This window comes from Nomia melanderi, chromosome 10, assembly GCF_051020985.1.
Source record: "Nomia melanderi isolate GNS246 chromosome 10, iyNomMela1, whole genome shotgun sequence".
In the NCBI taxonomy this organism is placed as follows: domain Eukaryota; kingdom Metazoa; phylum Arthropoda; class Insecta; order Hymenoptera; family Halictidae; genus Nomia; species Nomia melanderi.
The window spans coordinates 10,713,707-10,727,872 of NC_135008.1; the positions used below are offsets into that span (position 1 = coordinate 10,713,707).

General features: G+C 44.7%; 1 protein-coding gene across 4 annotated transcripts in view; it reads right to left on the reverse strand.

Moving 5' to 3' along the window:
* Sema2a (Semaphorin 2a) overlaps positions 1 to 14,166 on the reverse strand; it is a 617,363-nt gene that overhangs the window by 248,751 nt on the left and 354,446 nt on the right. Inside the window, exon 1 of one of the 4 annotated variants that reach the window (XM_031982853.2) lies at positions 4,520 to 6,146. The exons of the other annotated variants lie outside the window; for them this stretch is intronic. Coding sequence (XP_031838713.1) covers positions 4,520 to 4,697 — 178 coding nt within the window. The 5' untranslated portion in view covers positions 4,698 to 6,146. Of the gene's footprint in view, positions 1 to 4,519; positions 6,147 to 14,166 lie in introns of those variants that run through there. 4 annotated transcript variants of the gene reach the window in all.

A 14,166-nucleotide genomic window follows, 5' to 3' on the forward strand; every position in this document is an offset into this window, starting at 1 on the left:
AACATGTACGAACTGTATTGTTTGACCTTACAAAATATCGTATTATAAAATGAACCAATTAACATCGTCGGAAAAATAATGTCGAACTTCTTCTTTTAGTTTCTCAATTTCTTTGGGTAAAATTAATATTTTTTATGTCCGATACGAATAAAACAAAAATTCCAGTAATCATTTTTGTTCAATAAAGCATAAAATATGGCAATCAACTGCGAGGATGTAAAATAATACTTAAACGAATAGTGTTAAGCATATTGAATATGCATGCTAATTGACTTGATGGATCAGTTAGAGAAGTTGGTCGAAATTAATATCCGTTCCATTAGATGTCAGATATTCGATATCAGAGCTTTACGATTCATGACTGTATCATGGTCCGTAACTGTGGCTACAAGTGCGGCTTAAATTAACATACTGTTTACTATTTGATGAGCGGAGGACCAGAGGAATAAGGGATGTATGGAGGAATAAGTTCATATTTTTATTTTGAAAATGAATAAGCTATCATTTAAATAAAATATTATATAATTCCTTCTTCATTTATAGCTATGTAAATGTAAGGAAATATATTCCATATTTCCAAATACTCTCATTAAATCACATCAAACCAAATAACTGAAAATGAGTTGCGTACCGAACTATTTACTCGTTGTTCTACAATTTATTTTATGACTAAATTTGCAAAAGTTAGTAGCTTCTTGATCGAAAAAAGAATTGCATGCTCACTGACGTACATTTACAAGAAACTTTCAATATTCTATTTCCTTGCAATTTAACCGTTTAAGTGCCAAGCAGCGCGACCGCGCTTCTGCGTTACACTGCCTAAAAGTGCCAGCCTATCGGTTCATAGAATTAAATTAAGTTTACTTATTCATTTTCCTTCTAATTATTTTCATTTTTGTTATTACCTGCTTGTAAATGAAAAAATGAACTATTTAGAATTTTTTTATGTGAAGATAAATAAGCATCATCGAGTTTTTGAATTGAAACGATAGAAGCGCGATCGCGCTACTTGGCACTTTTTTGGCGGTTTTTGCAAAATCCCGCGAGACTCAAACGGTCAGTGCAATCTAAAAAAACATTCAGATCAGTTATATTCAATGCAAAATCCTGATTTCATCTCCAATATAATCGGGCAAAGGGTTAATCCACAGCGTGAGGCACAAAGCGCGTCAACGAAATCGTCTGGTGTATTATCGCAATCGATTCCGCAACGAAAATCACTCAGGAACGGTCCCTTATCGCGCGCGGTTGGATTTCAATAACGCGTGTGCAATACGCTTCCACGGTATTTACATATAGCCGGTCGCGTCGCTTAGCAGCCGCGCGGGATGTAACGTCACACTCGGAATACAAGCCCGGTCTCCGCGACTGTAACCGGCCCCGGCCATTCATCCGAGAGGCAAACGAAACCAAGATTCAGCATCATCGTTACGGGAGCCCTGACGTCCATTTCCTCCGGGCGTTGATGAAACAAACCCTCGGTCGTGAAACGAATAGTCGATGGCCACGGGGCCCAGTCGAAGGGAAGAGTTACTGCAGAATTTTCGTTCGAAGGGGATGAGAGCAGCGAGAAATGGTCGGCAGAAGGGGTGACTCGGTAGGGACGAAAACTGCCGGCGGTAATTTCGAACGAGACGGGAAGAAAAAGAGGTGGCGAACAAATTCGCATAACAAGGCGGACAACCGAGCAATTAAAATTACGTTCGCACGGAGTCGAAAAGAGGAGAGCCAGCGTGGTATGAAACAATAAAACAGGAGCGAACAAAAAAAAAAGAATAAATAAATAAAGCGACGATTCCGTATGCAGCGCCGGTTGCGGAAAAATTTCTCGCGAAAAGTCAAACGAAACAAAACAAAAAAGAAAAAAGGAGAGCCGACACACGAGCGTCGCTTTCCACGCAAGAACGTGTTTTTAACGTCACCGGTAGACGTTCGCGTGCACCACCAACCACCACCGACGCCACCATCAGCGCCAACCCCCGGAACCCAGCCACCGCGCGCTGTTGCCCATAGTTTTCGGCGTGCCCCAGCGAAACATATGCGACTCTAAACACGCACTTTCCACACTCAACTTGCACACATAGGCCTGGCTGGTTGGTTGGCTGGCTGGCAGAGAGGTAGCCGCGCAACCATCCAGCCAGCCGGCTGCTCGACCAACCAACCATTCCACATTCCATTCGACGGTTCTCTTCCTTTCTCCCTATCTGTCCCTCCCCCCTCTATCATTCTCTCTCTCGCTCTTTCTCTCCCCCACCAGTACATAATGAAGTCAGTCCCGGCGTTCTAAGCCCCGAAAATATCGTGTGGCAGCAGGGCCCTCCCCGAGATAATATTGGTGATGTATACTAACGGGCTTTTCGGTACTATGGCCGCGTCGTTTTTACGTCCCTTCCGTAGCTCGCGTCGTCCTAAATGATTTACCGTGAAAAAAACGAGAAAAATAAAGGAACGCGCGGGGTTGGTCAGTATCTCCGCCGCTATTCACCCTCCTCCCTCCCACTGGTCGAACGCAAGGCAAGGAAAAACCCGCGGCCCCTTTTTAATCCCGCCCCTCAGGCTGTATACCAGTGGCGAAAACTGTTTTTTCTCACGCGTACACCGAAAATTCCGCCGGTAAACCACCGGAGACTTCGTTAACCTTTATCCGGCCGTGGCGGAGGGTGTCTACGAGCTCTCACCGGAGCGCGGCGGAGCAAGGGTGGCGCCGGACGACGCGGAATGTTTGAAAGTTCGCGATTTATACGGCGTGCGGGGCGTATTGTTGCACGAGCGCCGCCCCCACCCCCTCCCCTGTCGCTATTTAGAACGCCGGTATAACTCGCAGTATTAATTAATGGAAGGATATTTACGTGGCATTAACGAGACATTGTTTCTTGTTACGCAATACGGAGCGCGGCGTAGAATCGTTATTGCCGGGTAATTAATGAAAAATGCATCGCGGCCCCTGGTGAATTCCTGGTAATAGCGTTTCACTGTGCGTTCATCGCGATTTACATTTCTTTCGCGGATCATAATGAGACTCGAATTTATGGATACGGTGGCTCTTGGAAATCGTGATTGAGGGAAACGAGACTGGATTCGCGACAAGGTTAACAAACTGTGTACTTTCCTGATGAATTCTGAAGCTGGCCTGGCGAACAGCGTTGGGAGTTTCAGGACAACGCGGAAAGCGACGGTTTTTCGAAATTGGTGAGTTTCGTTTTGTGTACACGTAATCAACGGAAATAAATTGTGTAGTTTTGTAAATTGTACGTTGTACAATTCGTAGATTGTATTGTCCCAGTACATGTTTGAATAATTGTGTAGTATTTATTACTTTGAAGTATACGAACTACGTGGAACTTTATGGAATCGTGTCTTTCTATTTGAAAAAGACACGCGATGGATTTTAATTAACTACCTGTACATTTCTAATGAAGGTAAGATAATTATACGTTGCAACTGATACTGATCATATATAATTTAATTCTAGGGTACAGAGCTTTTTTCATTGGTGAATAATTATTAAAATTATTTCCATCGTTATAAAATGCAGATCTCGCCACTTACACTTGCAATTTATTATACGCAGAATAATGGTATGATTAATGAGCACGTAGTACTACGAAATGATTTAAGAAGTGTGAAAGCAGTGATTTCAGTGAAGGAAGTAGATAGCGAAACGAAAGGTCAATCAAGATTAATGACCACGACGACGCATACTAGTTGAAAATAAATCAAGATTTATATAATTGATGGAATTTAGAATTCCATTAGGTAACTCATCGTAGTCACCTGAACATTATGTTTCAAAGAAATTCTAATAATTATGAATTAAAAATCTTAATTTCACGTGTTTCGTTTCTACCATTCAATTCACCGTAAACCTGTCTACGATCAGAATTTCTCAATATAAAGGAAAGTCTCTCGGATGAATCATAACTGGCGCAAGGTTTAAGGGATTTGAGCAGCTTTCGAAATGGAGTAGCGTGAAGCACATCCAATACATTTCTCGTTAGTTCCACATTATCCAAAGACAATAAATTAACACACTGAATAACAAACCTAACAATTATAAAGATCCCTCAACACTAAAAAAAACTTCAAGAACGGAAATTAAAAAGTTAACATTTATCACAGAGATTACCCTTCTAATTTACATTTCTTAGGACCAAACAAACTTTGGTTCGAGCAAATATATAAACCAACTATACCACAATATAATACATTGTACGAACATAAAAATTCATTTCTGAGCCCACATTAATGTCTTTTCAACAACTTTTTCGCCAGCTTCCTAGAATCCAAGCTCCGAAATAACGAGAAACTCTTCCAACCTCAAATGAAATCTCTAAAAATAAAATTCACCAGTATTCTTCGAACAGAGCTCACCGATCTCGGTTCGACCGACGGAGAGGATCTATCGCGAAACGTAAACAAACAATTATTTCCTCGAAGAACGACTCTCCCCTCGTTTATCTACAGCACACAAGAGTCGACATTTCTGCCTCTACGATAAGAAACGCAATAGAATTCGAACCTTTGTGATGCCTGAGATGAGACCGCCCGCAGCACGGTTGCTCGAAGTAAGCGTGGCCAGGATGCGCGCCGGCTGGTCTGTTGGCCAGACTGGGTCCCAAGAACTGTCCGAAGACAGCTGCGAGGACAGCTGCTCGGACCAGTAACAGCATCGTGTCCGGTAATCCCCGTCGCTGCATTCTCGTCTCACGAGTACCCAAGATTCACTAGTGGTAAACAACACACTCGAAACTCGTATACTCCACAAACTCGAACTGGACAATCGTTGTCCGGTGGATGGATCAGTCGATCGTCGCTAATCACTCAGCATGTCGCGTAAAGGTCGAACCGTTCGCAAATTCGGCAATGTAGAACGAACCGCGAGCGAGCGAGCGAGAGAGAGAGAGAGAGAGGGAGGGAGGGAGAAGCAGCAGCTGAGGTTGTTTTGGTACCGGTGTGAAACGTGGCCAGTGACGCTCGACCTGGCCTTGGCTTAACAGCAGCTCGCCACTGCTCTGTGTTCACGGCGTGGTTGTTGCCCTTTGCCGTTGGCAACGCGCTGACGGACGTTCACTGATGCGATGGTACGAGCCTATCCTCCTCTTCGTTTCTCACACGGCTGATCCACTGGTATCCGTCTCGCTCGCTCCGGCAGGTACACGCAACAGAGAACCACCGACAAGGTAGAAACTCGACCGCGTGCTCCGGCGCTTCCTTCTCCACCTCCCAACTGATTCGCTGCTCTTCTCCCGTCTACTACGTTCGCTGGCCGTGCCTTTCGAGGACAAAGGAATTCTTCCTTTCGTCCCTCTTTCCTGGCCGCGGGACCAAGTACACGACCGGTGTCCTCACAGTCCACGCAGGTAGAAAAAGAGACGGCCTGCCAGCCAGCTAGGCAGGGTCTACGAGCGAGGACCGGATACAGGGCTGAACGACGTCGGCAAACACAATCCCCCCACCATTGATCCTCCTCACTTTCTTCCTTTCTCACCACGTTCGCACACGAGGAACCAATCGCTGTGTCACGCTGTACAAAAGGGGTTATGTATATCTTCCTCCGAGTTTCGTGGCTGACTACGAGGAACGAGAACACTACCCGCTGTTCAAGGCTCCGATCCACGGTGCACGCTTCAAATATTCAACGATGATCCCCTTTGCAGCAGAGGCTCTATGTCACTGACGCGCGTGGTACACTTTCGTTCCGCGTCATATTACGTCACCGTCACGGATTACGTGCGACATGCACCGATCGTTGAACCGACGCGAGACCAGCGAATGGCCACAGGAAATCGTGGGCAAGCCAGAGCCGGGAACAGAGAACGCGTCGCGTCGCGCGACAAAGCATCTGTTGCACGGCCCACGGACTCCGTGTGCACGACGCGCGGATCGGTTTCGTTTCCAGCGATTCACGGCGTCCGAGACGTTCTCCTGACGCGAACCTACCGCAGCATTGCAAACAATGGATCGACCGGCGTCGACTCGTCACGGAGTACAACACACGCGTCGCCACGACGCTTCGACTCGCGACGGTTACTGTTGCTGCGAGCGACACAGGCTGTACAAACCTCCTTCTATGGAGGCCGCGGCACGACTGTAGTCTCCATCATGCGTTGCCGCGTTCACCGTGCTTCGGCCACGCTCGGCGGCGCTCGGCCAACCTCGGCCGACTCGTGCTCCGCGACTCTATGATCCACGCCAGTTCCCTCCCAATCCCGAGTCGCTCGTCGACTATTGCCCCGGACGAACGGAACGGCCTAGGAACGCAGTCACCCCTGGTATTTTTCTCTTAACCCTCGCCAGGTCCCCCGGGGGCAGCGTTTTTATGGCTCGTATGAAAAATTTTCCAACAGTGCGCGCGCGAGGCCAATACGGGAACGGATGCTCGAACTTCGACGCCGCGGTACTTTTGCAACAATGCCTTGAATTATGGAGACCTGCTCCTGCCGACTTACTCTGGAAACCCCCTTTATCCGATGTCTATTACCGACTCTCTTTTGCATCAGATGACGAGTTGCTCTCGCCCTCGCGCGCATCTGTTTTCTTTTCTCAGGGTGGTTCAGGAGGAGTTTGATGGTCTTGTGGGATTAACTTGCTGGATGAATCTTATTTGTTTATTTAGTTTTAAATTATATAATTTGTACGTAATGTATGCAATTGGTTTTAGTTGGATTTATGTAATAATAGAGCAGATATGGGAACTATGAAAAAATTATTGATTTAATTATTTGATTTAAACAAAGCATCGTATAGGATAGATTGTTCGCGATATCAATGTTCATTGCTTCGAGTATTAACGTACAATTATTCGACAACAAAGAATTGTGCCTGAAAGAATATTCCGCGGGAGTAATTAGAATCGACTTATACATCGGTAACACTGTAATTGGAAGAGGTGTGTAGTTGAATTTGCACACCCTGTCATACATCAGATCCTTAGGAATTTAAGTGGAACGTAGTAAGCTTTAAGAGTCGGTTATGTAAAACGATAAATTAACGAATGACTCAACATTTTTGCGAACTGAGAGGATGGGGACGAGAAAAAAACAATGAGGAGAGAGATAGAAAAAAATTCTAATCTCGTGGAAACTGTACCGAGCTTAATCGTTAAAATATCTCTAGTGGAGATTCAGAACGGTGCCATAATTCGTGCAGAACGACCCACTAAAAAATTGTTTTTATATGATTTATCTATTGAGCACTAATTTAGGAGGATTGGATAGGAGTGTGATGAATCGTCGATCACTGGTAATGCGTAATAGCTTATCAAAACAAGTTGTATAGGGCTGTTAACAGAAAATTTACAATATCAACATTTTATAAAACAAAACTACTGAGAGTATATAAATGCATATAGCTTAATCCAGTTCATGAAAGTATTCTCGAAATTTTCTTACACGAGCTGAACTATTCCACTCTCAGAACATGTATCAAGCTGACAAGTTAGCGTAAAAACTATTGAACAACTGTAGACATGTGAAATGTAAAAGTACAAAATGAAGATGATCATATTGAAAATTTGGATGCTTAATTAACTTTCAAGACTACCTTCACAAATTCATTCGAGTTGCACCTCAACATCATTAGCAATTCTTTTTCAATAAAGCATCACAAGTTACATCACACATAATTGGAATCAACAAAACGATCGGTTTCGTCCGACAAATTTTTCACCGGCCGAAAATTCAGGCGAACGGTCCCTGACTCGTTGAATCTATATTCGGCGTCGAGGGCGTTACAGCATTATCGAAGCCGTTTCGAGGAGTCGGCAGTCAGCACTCGAGTTTAACGAAATCAATGTATCGAAACACGTCGTAACGTATTCCCCGGAGGGTCGAAGGCGAAGTTCAAAGCCCCTCAAAAAGTGCGGCACGCCACGCCATCAACGCGTCGACGGCAGGCGGCATCATCATCGACGGGTCCGCATAGCCCCGAGGTGGAGCCGTGCATGTTCGTCCCGCGGAACACGAACCCGAAGCGGATTGTATGAATAAGTCGATATGCTAATACGAAAACCCTCGAAGTTAGCCGAGCGAAGGCAGGGAGTCGACTGGCGAAAGAAATGCGAGGCATATCCTGGGCCCGCTTCACTACCTACAAAGTGTCCCCATCCATGCCCTTAGCCTAACGCGAAAGAAGAAGAAGACAATTTCGTATTACCCAGCTGTACCTACGCCACCATTACCGCCCCATGGTGATACAGACCACTTCCTTTGTTGTTCCCCCCGCTCGACGGGGGAAGGAGGCAGCTAAGAAGACGTAAGGGAAGTCGTAAGAATTTTAGAACAAAGGAAAAGTGAGCCAACGAAAGTCCACGGAGAATCGTGGCTTCCCTTAACTCGGTCTAGCGTGCACACGGTGCAGGCGAGGTGCTAGCCGGTTTCTGCGACCAACAAATCTACCGGTCGCTATCCCATTTCATTGAAATAGTTTAGAATTGCATGAGTTTCTCTCTGCCGGCGGTCCCGCTCCCTTTGTCGTTTCTTACAGGGGCCAATCCGTTCTCGTCTGGAGTTCTAAGCGCCATCTACCCCCTCGCCTTTTTTCGAAGAAACTAGCAAATCGCTGGAAAAACCGTAAACCGCTCGTTCCCACTGCGGCAAAAATACAAAACGCGAAATATAAGCTATCGCCGCACGACACCGTCAGGCTCGCGCAAATCGCGCCACTGCTGAGAGCCAGTGCGGCAAGAAATGGAAAAAAGCGCAGCGGAAGTCTTTCTAAAGGTATTCAGAGTAACTTTCGGTTATCATTCCTGGTGTCACCGCTGCAGGCTTCCGCGAATATGTCAAAAGTCTTCTTTTATCCCCTCGACCGCGGAGGGAACTAGGGAAAAAGTCTGAAATAACGGAGAACAGAATATTGTTCAAAAGTATACGATATTAATTTCCACTAATAATATTTAACAACAATATTTAATACGGATAAAATACTATTTTAGAATATCTTGAAAGCATCAATAGTGTCTAATATAATTTATAACATTAAGATTCTTCTCTGGTAACTATTTTTAGGGGTTGGAGAAATATAAAAGTTGTTTCAATGGATAAATAGGAAAACGGAAACGAAGTACACTTCACTGAGTGATTAGAACACGACCGTAGGTTTCACGGAAGAACAATAGCAGTAATGGAAACGTGAAGCGAAGAAATTGCATTCCCAGGTGTTTGATACGAAACCTCCGTGTTCAAAATCGGCACACCGGAAATTAGCGTTTCAGTGCGTTCCCGTCCGCGCTCGTTCGAGAAAGAAAAAAAGAAAATGCATTGCGGGAAGCATTCGTTGGAAATTACAACGTGAACGGGAACGAGAACTTGACGAGCGCGTAACTGCCGGCAATCGTTTCGGCTAGGCGACGCAATCGAATGTCTGAATGGCGCGTTCAAGCGCGGAAGCGGCGCAACCCGGCGATGACGTTCGCCTAGCAGTGTGCATAATACGCCCTGTCATGTTTACGTGAATGACACATCGAAGAGAAACGGGCATTCTAACTTGAGAACTTCTTAGGGAGGCATCGGCTTGAATAAGAAAGAAGGTATTATTATATTCGCCCGACTGTCTAGCAGCATTCATCGCCGGGCAGTGTTTCGTGACGCGACCGTTGCGTTGGGGCGGATTTTCGTGAATTTCTCCGCGTCGCATCGCCCGGCTAAATTTCACCAAGTTCCCATAGAGCCTGCTGACTTATGGAATAGCGGGAGTTCTGAATGGATCCGACGCGCAACACGGAAACACGTAATTACGCTGGGCCCCCGATAAGTTTCGTCGAACTTAAGTCGGTGTTAAACGGCCGAGGTTTGATTTATAGAAGCTCGAAACGCGGTTAAGAAAACCATATTTCCAACGGAATAATACCCATCGTTCGTTTCGTGTCAATATTCCGGTAGGATGTTTCCAGATTGCTTGCTTCAACTTTTCTCGCGGTAATGGAGGATCTTACTCAATTTCGTGAATCCCGTTTCACAAGCTAGTCATTTATCTGAAGAACCGCAAGAAATTTTGATTAAAGTCGTTCTACTGTGGATTTTGTGTATATACAGCGTCTCTAAAGAGTAGCTAGTTCTGATATAATTAAAACAAAGTTAGAATTGGCTGAAATTTTATCCAAGATTTTCGTTTAACCCTTCCTTTGAGGATTAATTTGTTACTGATACCAGAATTCAAGGGCAATTTTACGTAAAAAACTGTTTTAGTAACACTGTGAGTAGACTGTAGTTGTCTAAGCAAATACGATTTAACCGATTCGTCTCGAAACAAGTCGCTGCGAAAGGATGCTCCTCGTTCGCGTACGTTTCAATTCTGTCCCGGGGGAAGATTAAATGTCAAGTTTCAAGGGTTCACGACCGAGATGTTAACCGCGACGGTGGCTATAATCGGGCTCGGATGAAACCTCTCGCTCGGTACGGGGCCATATTTTCAGTGAAAATATTTTTACGTTATTTCCACATCTTCTTTCCCCGCTTTACAATTCTTTGAGAGCCGCGAGACCATAAAATCCAACAGCATTAAACGATCCCCGCCGTGCGGCGACGAGATCAATCGGGGACGATCAGTCATGCGTCCTCGATGTTACTCCAGACACAAGCTGATCCTTCGTTAGTTCCACTTCAATGGGATCGAATATCTGGCCCCCGTGCGTCGTGAAAAAGCGCGCGCACGGCGAGAAGGTTTTCGCGAGATATTAAATATTCAAGGACGTCAAATCGAGTTCGCATTATCCTCTTATTCCGCGAAGGTACTTCGCACGCCTTTGATACTCCCAACCCTCGTCACGATTTAGGGCGTGAATCGACGGATTCCGTTTTTAGTGCCTTGCGAATCGAAAATATTTGTTATCGCGGAGATCAACGAAATTCATTGAGCAAAGGAAGAAAGAAAGCTGCCAACATTATAAATAAGTGTTTATAAATAAGCACTATACATAGTATAAGTATCAATCAAAAATGATTAAATTATGATAGATATTTATACTATGTATAGTGCTTATTTATAAACACCTCATTAATAATTGCAATGCTCTTTCCCTTCTATCTAAACGAACATCACAGAATTCGCATCCCTTATATTTGTTTTAAAATTGATTTCTACGAGTCGAGCATTCCCTGACGACGCTATAATATCGTGTCTGTTAGTCCCTAGTGTAATATTTTCCGGCGAAAATGATTCAGCCAAGAAACAGATCGGTTTGGCATAATTGAGTGAACGAAGCGGCCGCCAAGGAAAGGAAAACGGCCGTTGTAAAATTCAACAGTTACGACGACCCAATTTCGTCGCCTTTTAATAGCCGGATGTTGTTGCGCGTCACACCGATGAAATATTAACCACAGTTTCGCGCCACTCTTTTAACTCCTATTGTTAAGGAACGCCGACCATGGAGATCATTAGATCGTCATTAAGGGGCCACTAATTGCGACAATGTAACCGTCCCAATTGCTTCTTAACATCGATTCACGCGATCAAGCGCCGTGGTTCATTCGACCAGCGCACGCGAACCTGCCGGTGGCAAGTTAATTGCAGCCGACTTCTCTTGCTCGGGGTTTTTTTCTTATTTTTAACCATTAAAAGACCGAGGAACGCCGGATGCGCGATTAACCTACATGCCGACATCGTGTGGTTTGGAAATCACGACATAGTGGCCGCTACTTATTTACTTCGATATTTTAAAGAATTATATATTTCATTTCTTACAAATGCAATAGAAAATCAATTATCCGATTTCACTGGATGATTAAACCTCCAGATAAATAGAGATTCGCGAAGACAGTTATCAAGCATATTTAAAAAATTGAATCGTTCCTATTTGAATCCAAAAATCTAATCTTTAAGATTGTGGATAATCGAGATTTTGAACAAAACAGTGTCTCGGCTAATCGAGGTTCTACTGCACTTGAACCGCTATTTTACCATTTTCCGATATACTTTTATTAATTTAATATTTTTGTCTATTATCCTTTTTTCAGTTTCAACAATATATTACACTCTATAAGATAACACGGATGACACAATTTTCGAGGATGTTTCTCTTTGTTTCTCTTTGTTCACCAATTCGTTCACCAAAGTGTCCGACTTTTTCTTTCCGTCCGCCTCGAAACAGGTAATCATTCCTTCAGCCTACTAAATTATACCTAATATTCACGAAGCGAAACCCTCACTTATTTCTTCGCCGAAACACATGGTAGATGACAGGATCGGATCTCATCATCTCATTCGAGCAGTCGAAGAGTAGAAACTCAGCGATTCCTCGCCACAGGCGGATACGGATAATGTCTTATTCTTCGTCATGCAAGTTCCGCGCCACGATGTTTTTTTATTCGGCGAAATCCACTTAGTCCTGTATCTTTCTACGTCTGCGTGGATCAAATTAGAACATCAAAGGGAAGGATGCAATTTCGAAAAGATACACCAAACTGGGATCGTCTCATTTAATTTCCATCCTACTTGGAACACTACACCTACAAACACAGCTACGATCTTTCTGTCTGATTCTGCTCTGTTCTCTCGATACTCGCGACACGATATTACGGTGAATCTCTTTTTTCGCTGGCAAAAGCGTACGAAGTGCACAGTACAGACGTAAGTCGGAAAGTTGTACAGTTACCAGACGATTAACGCTTTACCTATTGCAAGGGTAACCCCGATTGTTTAGGCAATCGTTAAATTACATAATTTGACTAAAACTAGACGAAAAGTATATAATCAAAAGTGTAGATTCAATTCCGTTAATTGAAGATTCTAATTTACTGCATTTAATATGAATTAAAAAATAAAAACTCTTGCCTAATGGTTCACATACAATGCCGCATTGTTTAAACGTTTACGATTATATCGAATTCGTGAGTAGATTTCAATAAACCCGTCCAACCAGCCAATCGCCCTGATCCTCGAAGGTATTTAAAATTCGTGGATAATCAATCCGCGTGGCGCGCCGGCAACTCCACAGCACGGGAATAGAAAATTACTTTCCGATACAGAGGAACGCTCGGGTCCGCCAGGGATCCGCTAAACGAATCACGATCAAAGGGAAGCCCAGTCAATAGAGCCCGCGCGAAATTATGCCAAGGTTCAGTCGACGGCACCTTGTAGTAGGTCGTCATTCAATAACGACAAAAGGATCCGGTATCCTTCTTGGAGTGCTCTCACAACTCGTATCGCGTTGCGGCCTAATCCGTGAGGACGACTTTGATAGTCAAGACGTTTCCAGCGGCGCATCCGTTCGACAGGGGCTTCGAGCGTGAACCGGTCCGTGGCTACGAGGATCTCTCTCTCGAGTTAGGAGTGGGCCGAAGGTGGTGCACGGATACGGGACGGATAGGGAGGTGAGGGAGGTGAGAGCAGTCTGTACCGGGGGTGTAATCATCAAAGTGACCCACACCCCGTTAAACGGCTCACGCCTCGATCACAGAGACAGGCGAGCCCGAGTTAGGTCCGCCGAGTGATACCAAGGCAGCCGGCGGCGTTGGTGGCGGCCTAGGGTGTCACGCTGGATTTAATTAATGCAATTTAGCATCCATCCATCATCTCTCGCGTTTTTGCGTTAACGAGGGCCGCCGGCCGAGCGGCGTCGGCGCTGTCGCCGTTGTTGCTGTCGCTAACGCGGCATGCTAGGAGAACCACGGGGGCACTTTGATGACAAGCAAGCCTCTCGATTATATCGACACCTGGACCGCCCCGATGCCCAACCCCTTCTCTATCCCTGCCTACCTTCACCGACAACCTCTCGCATAGCGAAACCGGGGCTTTATGGTCACCCGCCCGTATTAAACTCTCTCAGTCAGTCACGGGAGATACGCGCGTTAACCCAGTAGGTACGTTGGTGTCTGGCTCGTGTGCTCGGGATATACACCATCGACTGAAAGTGTCGGATTACGCGTTGAGAACAATGCCTGGATTTTATTCAATAGAATTTGCAAGACAATGTTTGGATTCTGTCGGTTTATACATACAGCTATGGAGAAATGATAAGATCGTAGCTATCGATTTGCATTTATTTAAAACTATAGCTTTAGATATGATGGTTCTTTCGTTAAAATCACTCGCCTTCTACTAGTCAATTACGATTATGCCAGGGAATTATCTTTAGCAATCACTAAAGTAATTACATTTCGTTTTTACTAAGGAAATAATGGGAATATTAGAGGTGAACCCAGATTTTTCAGCGGCAATGTATATAGG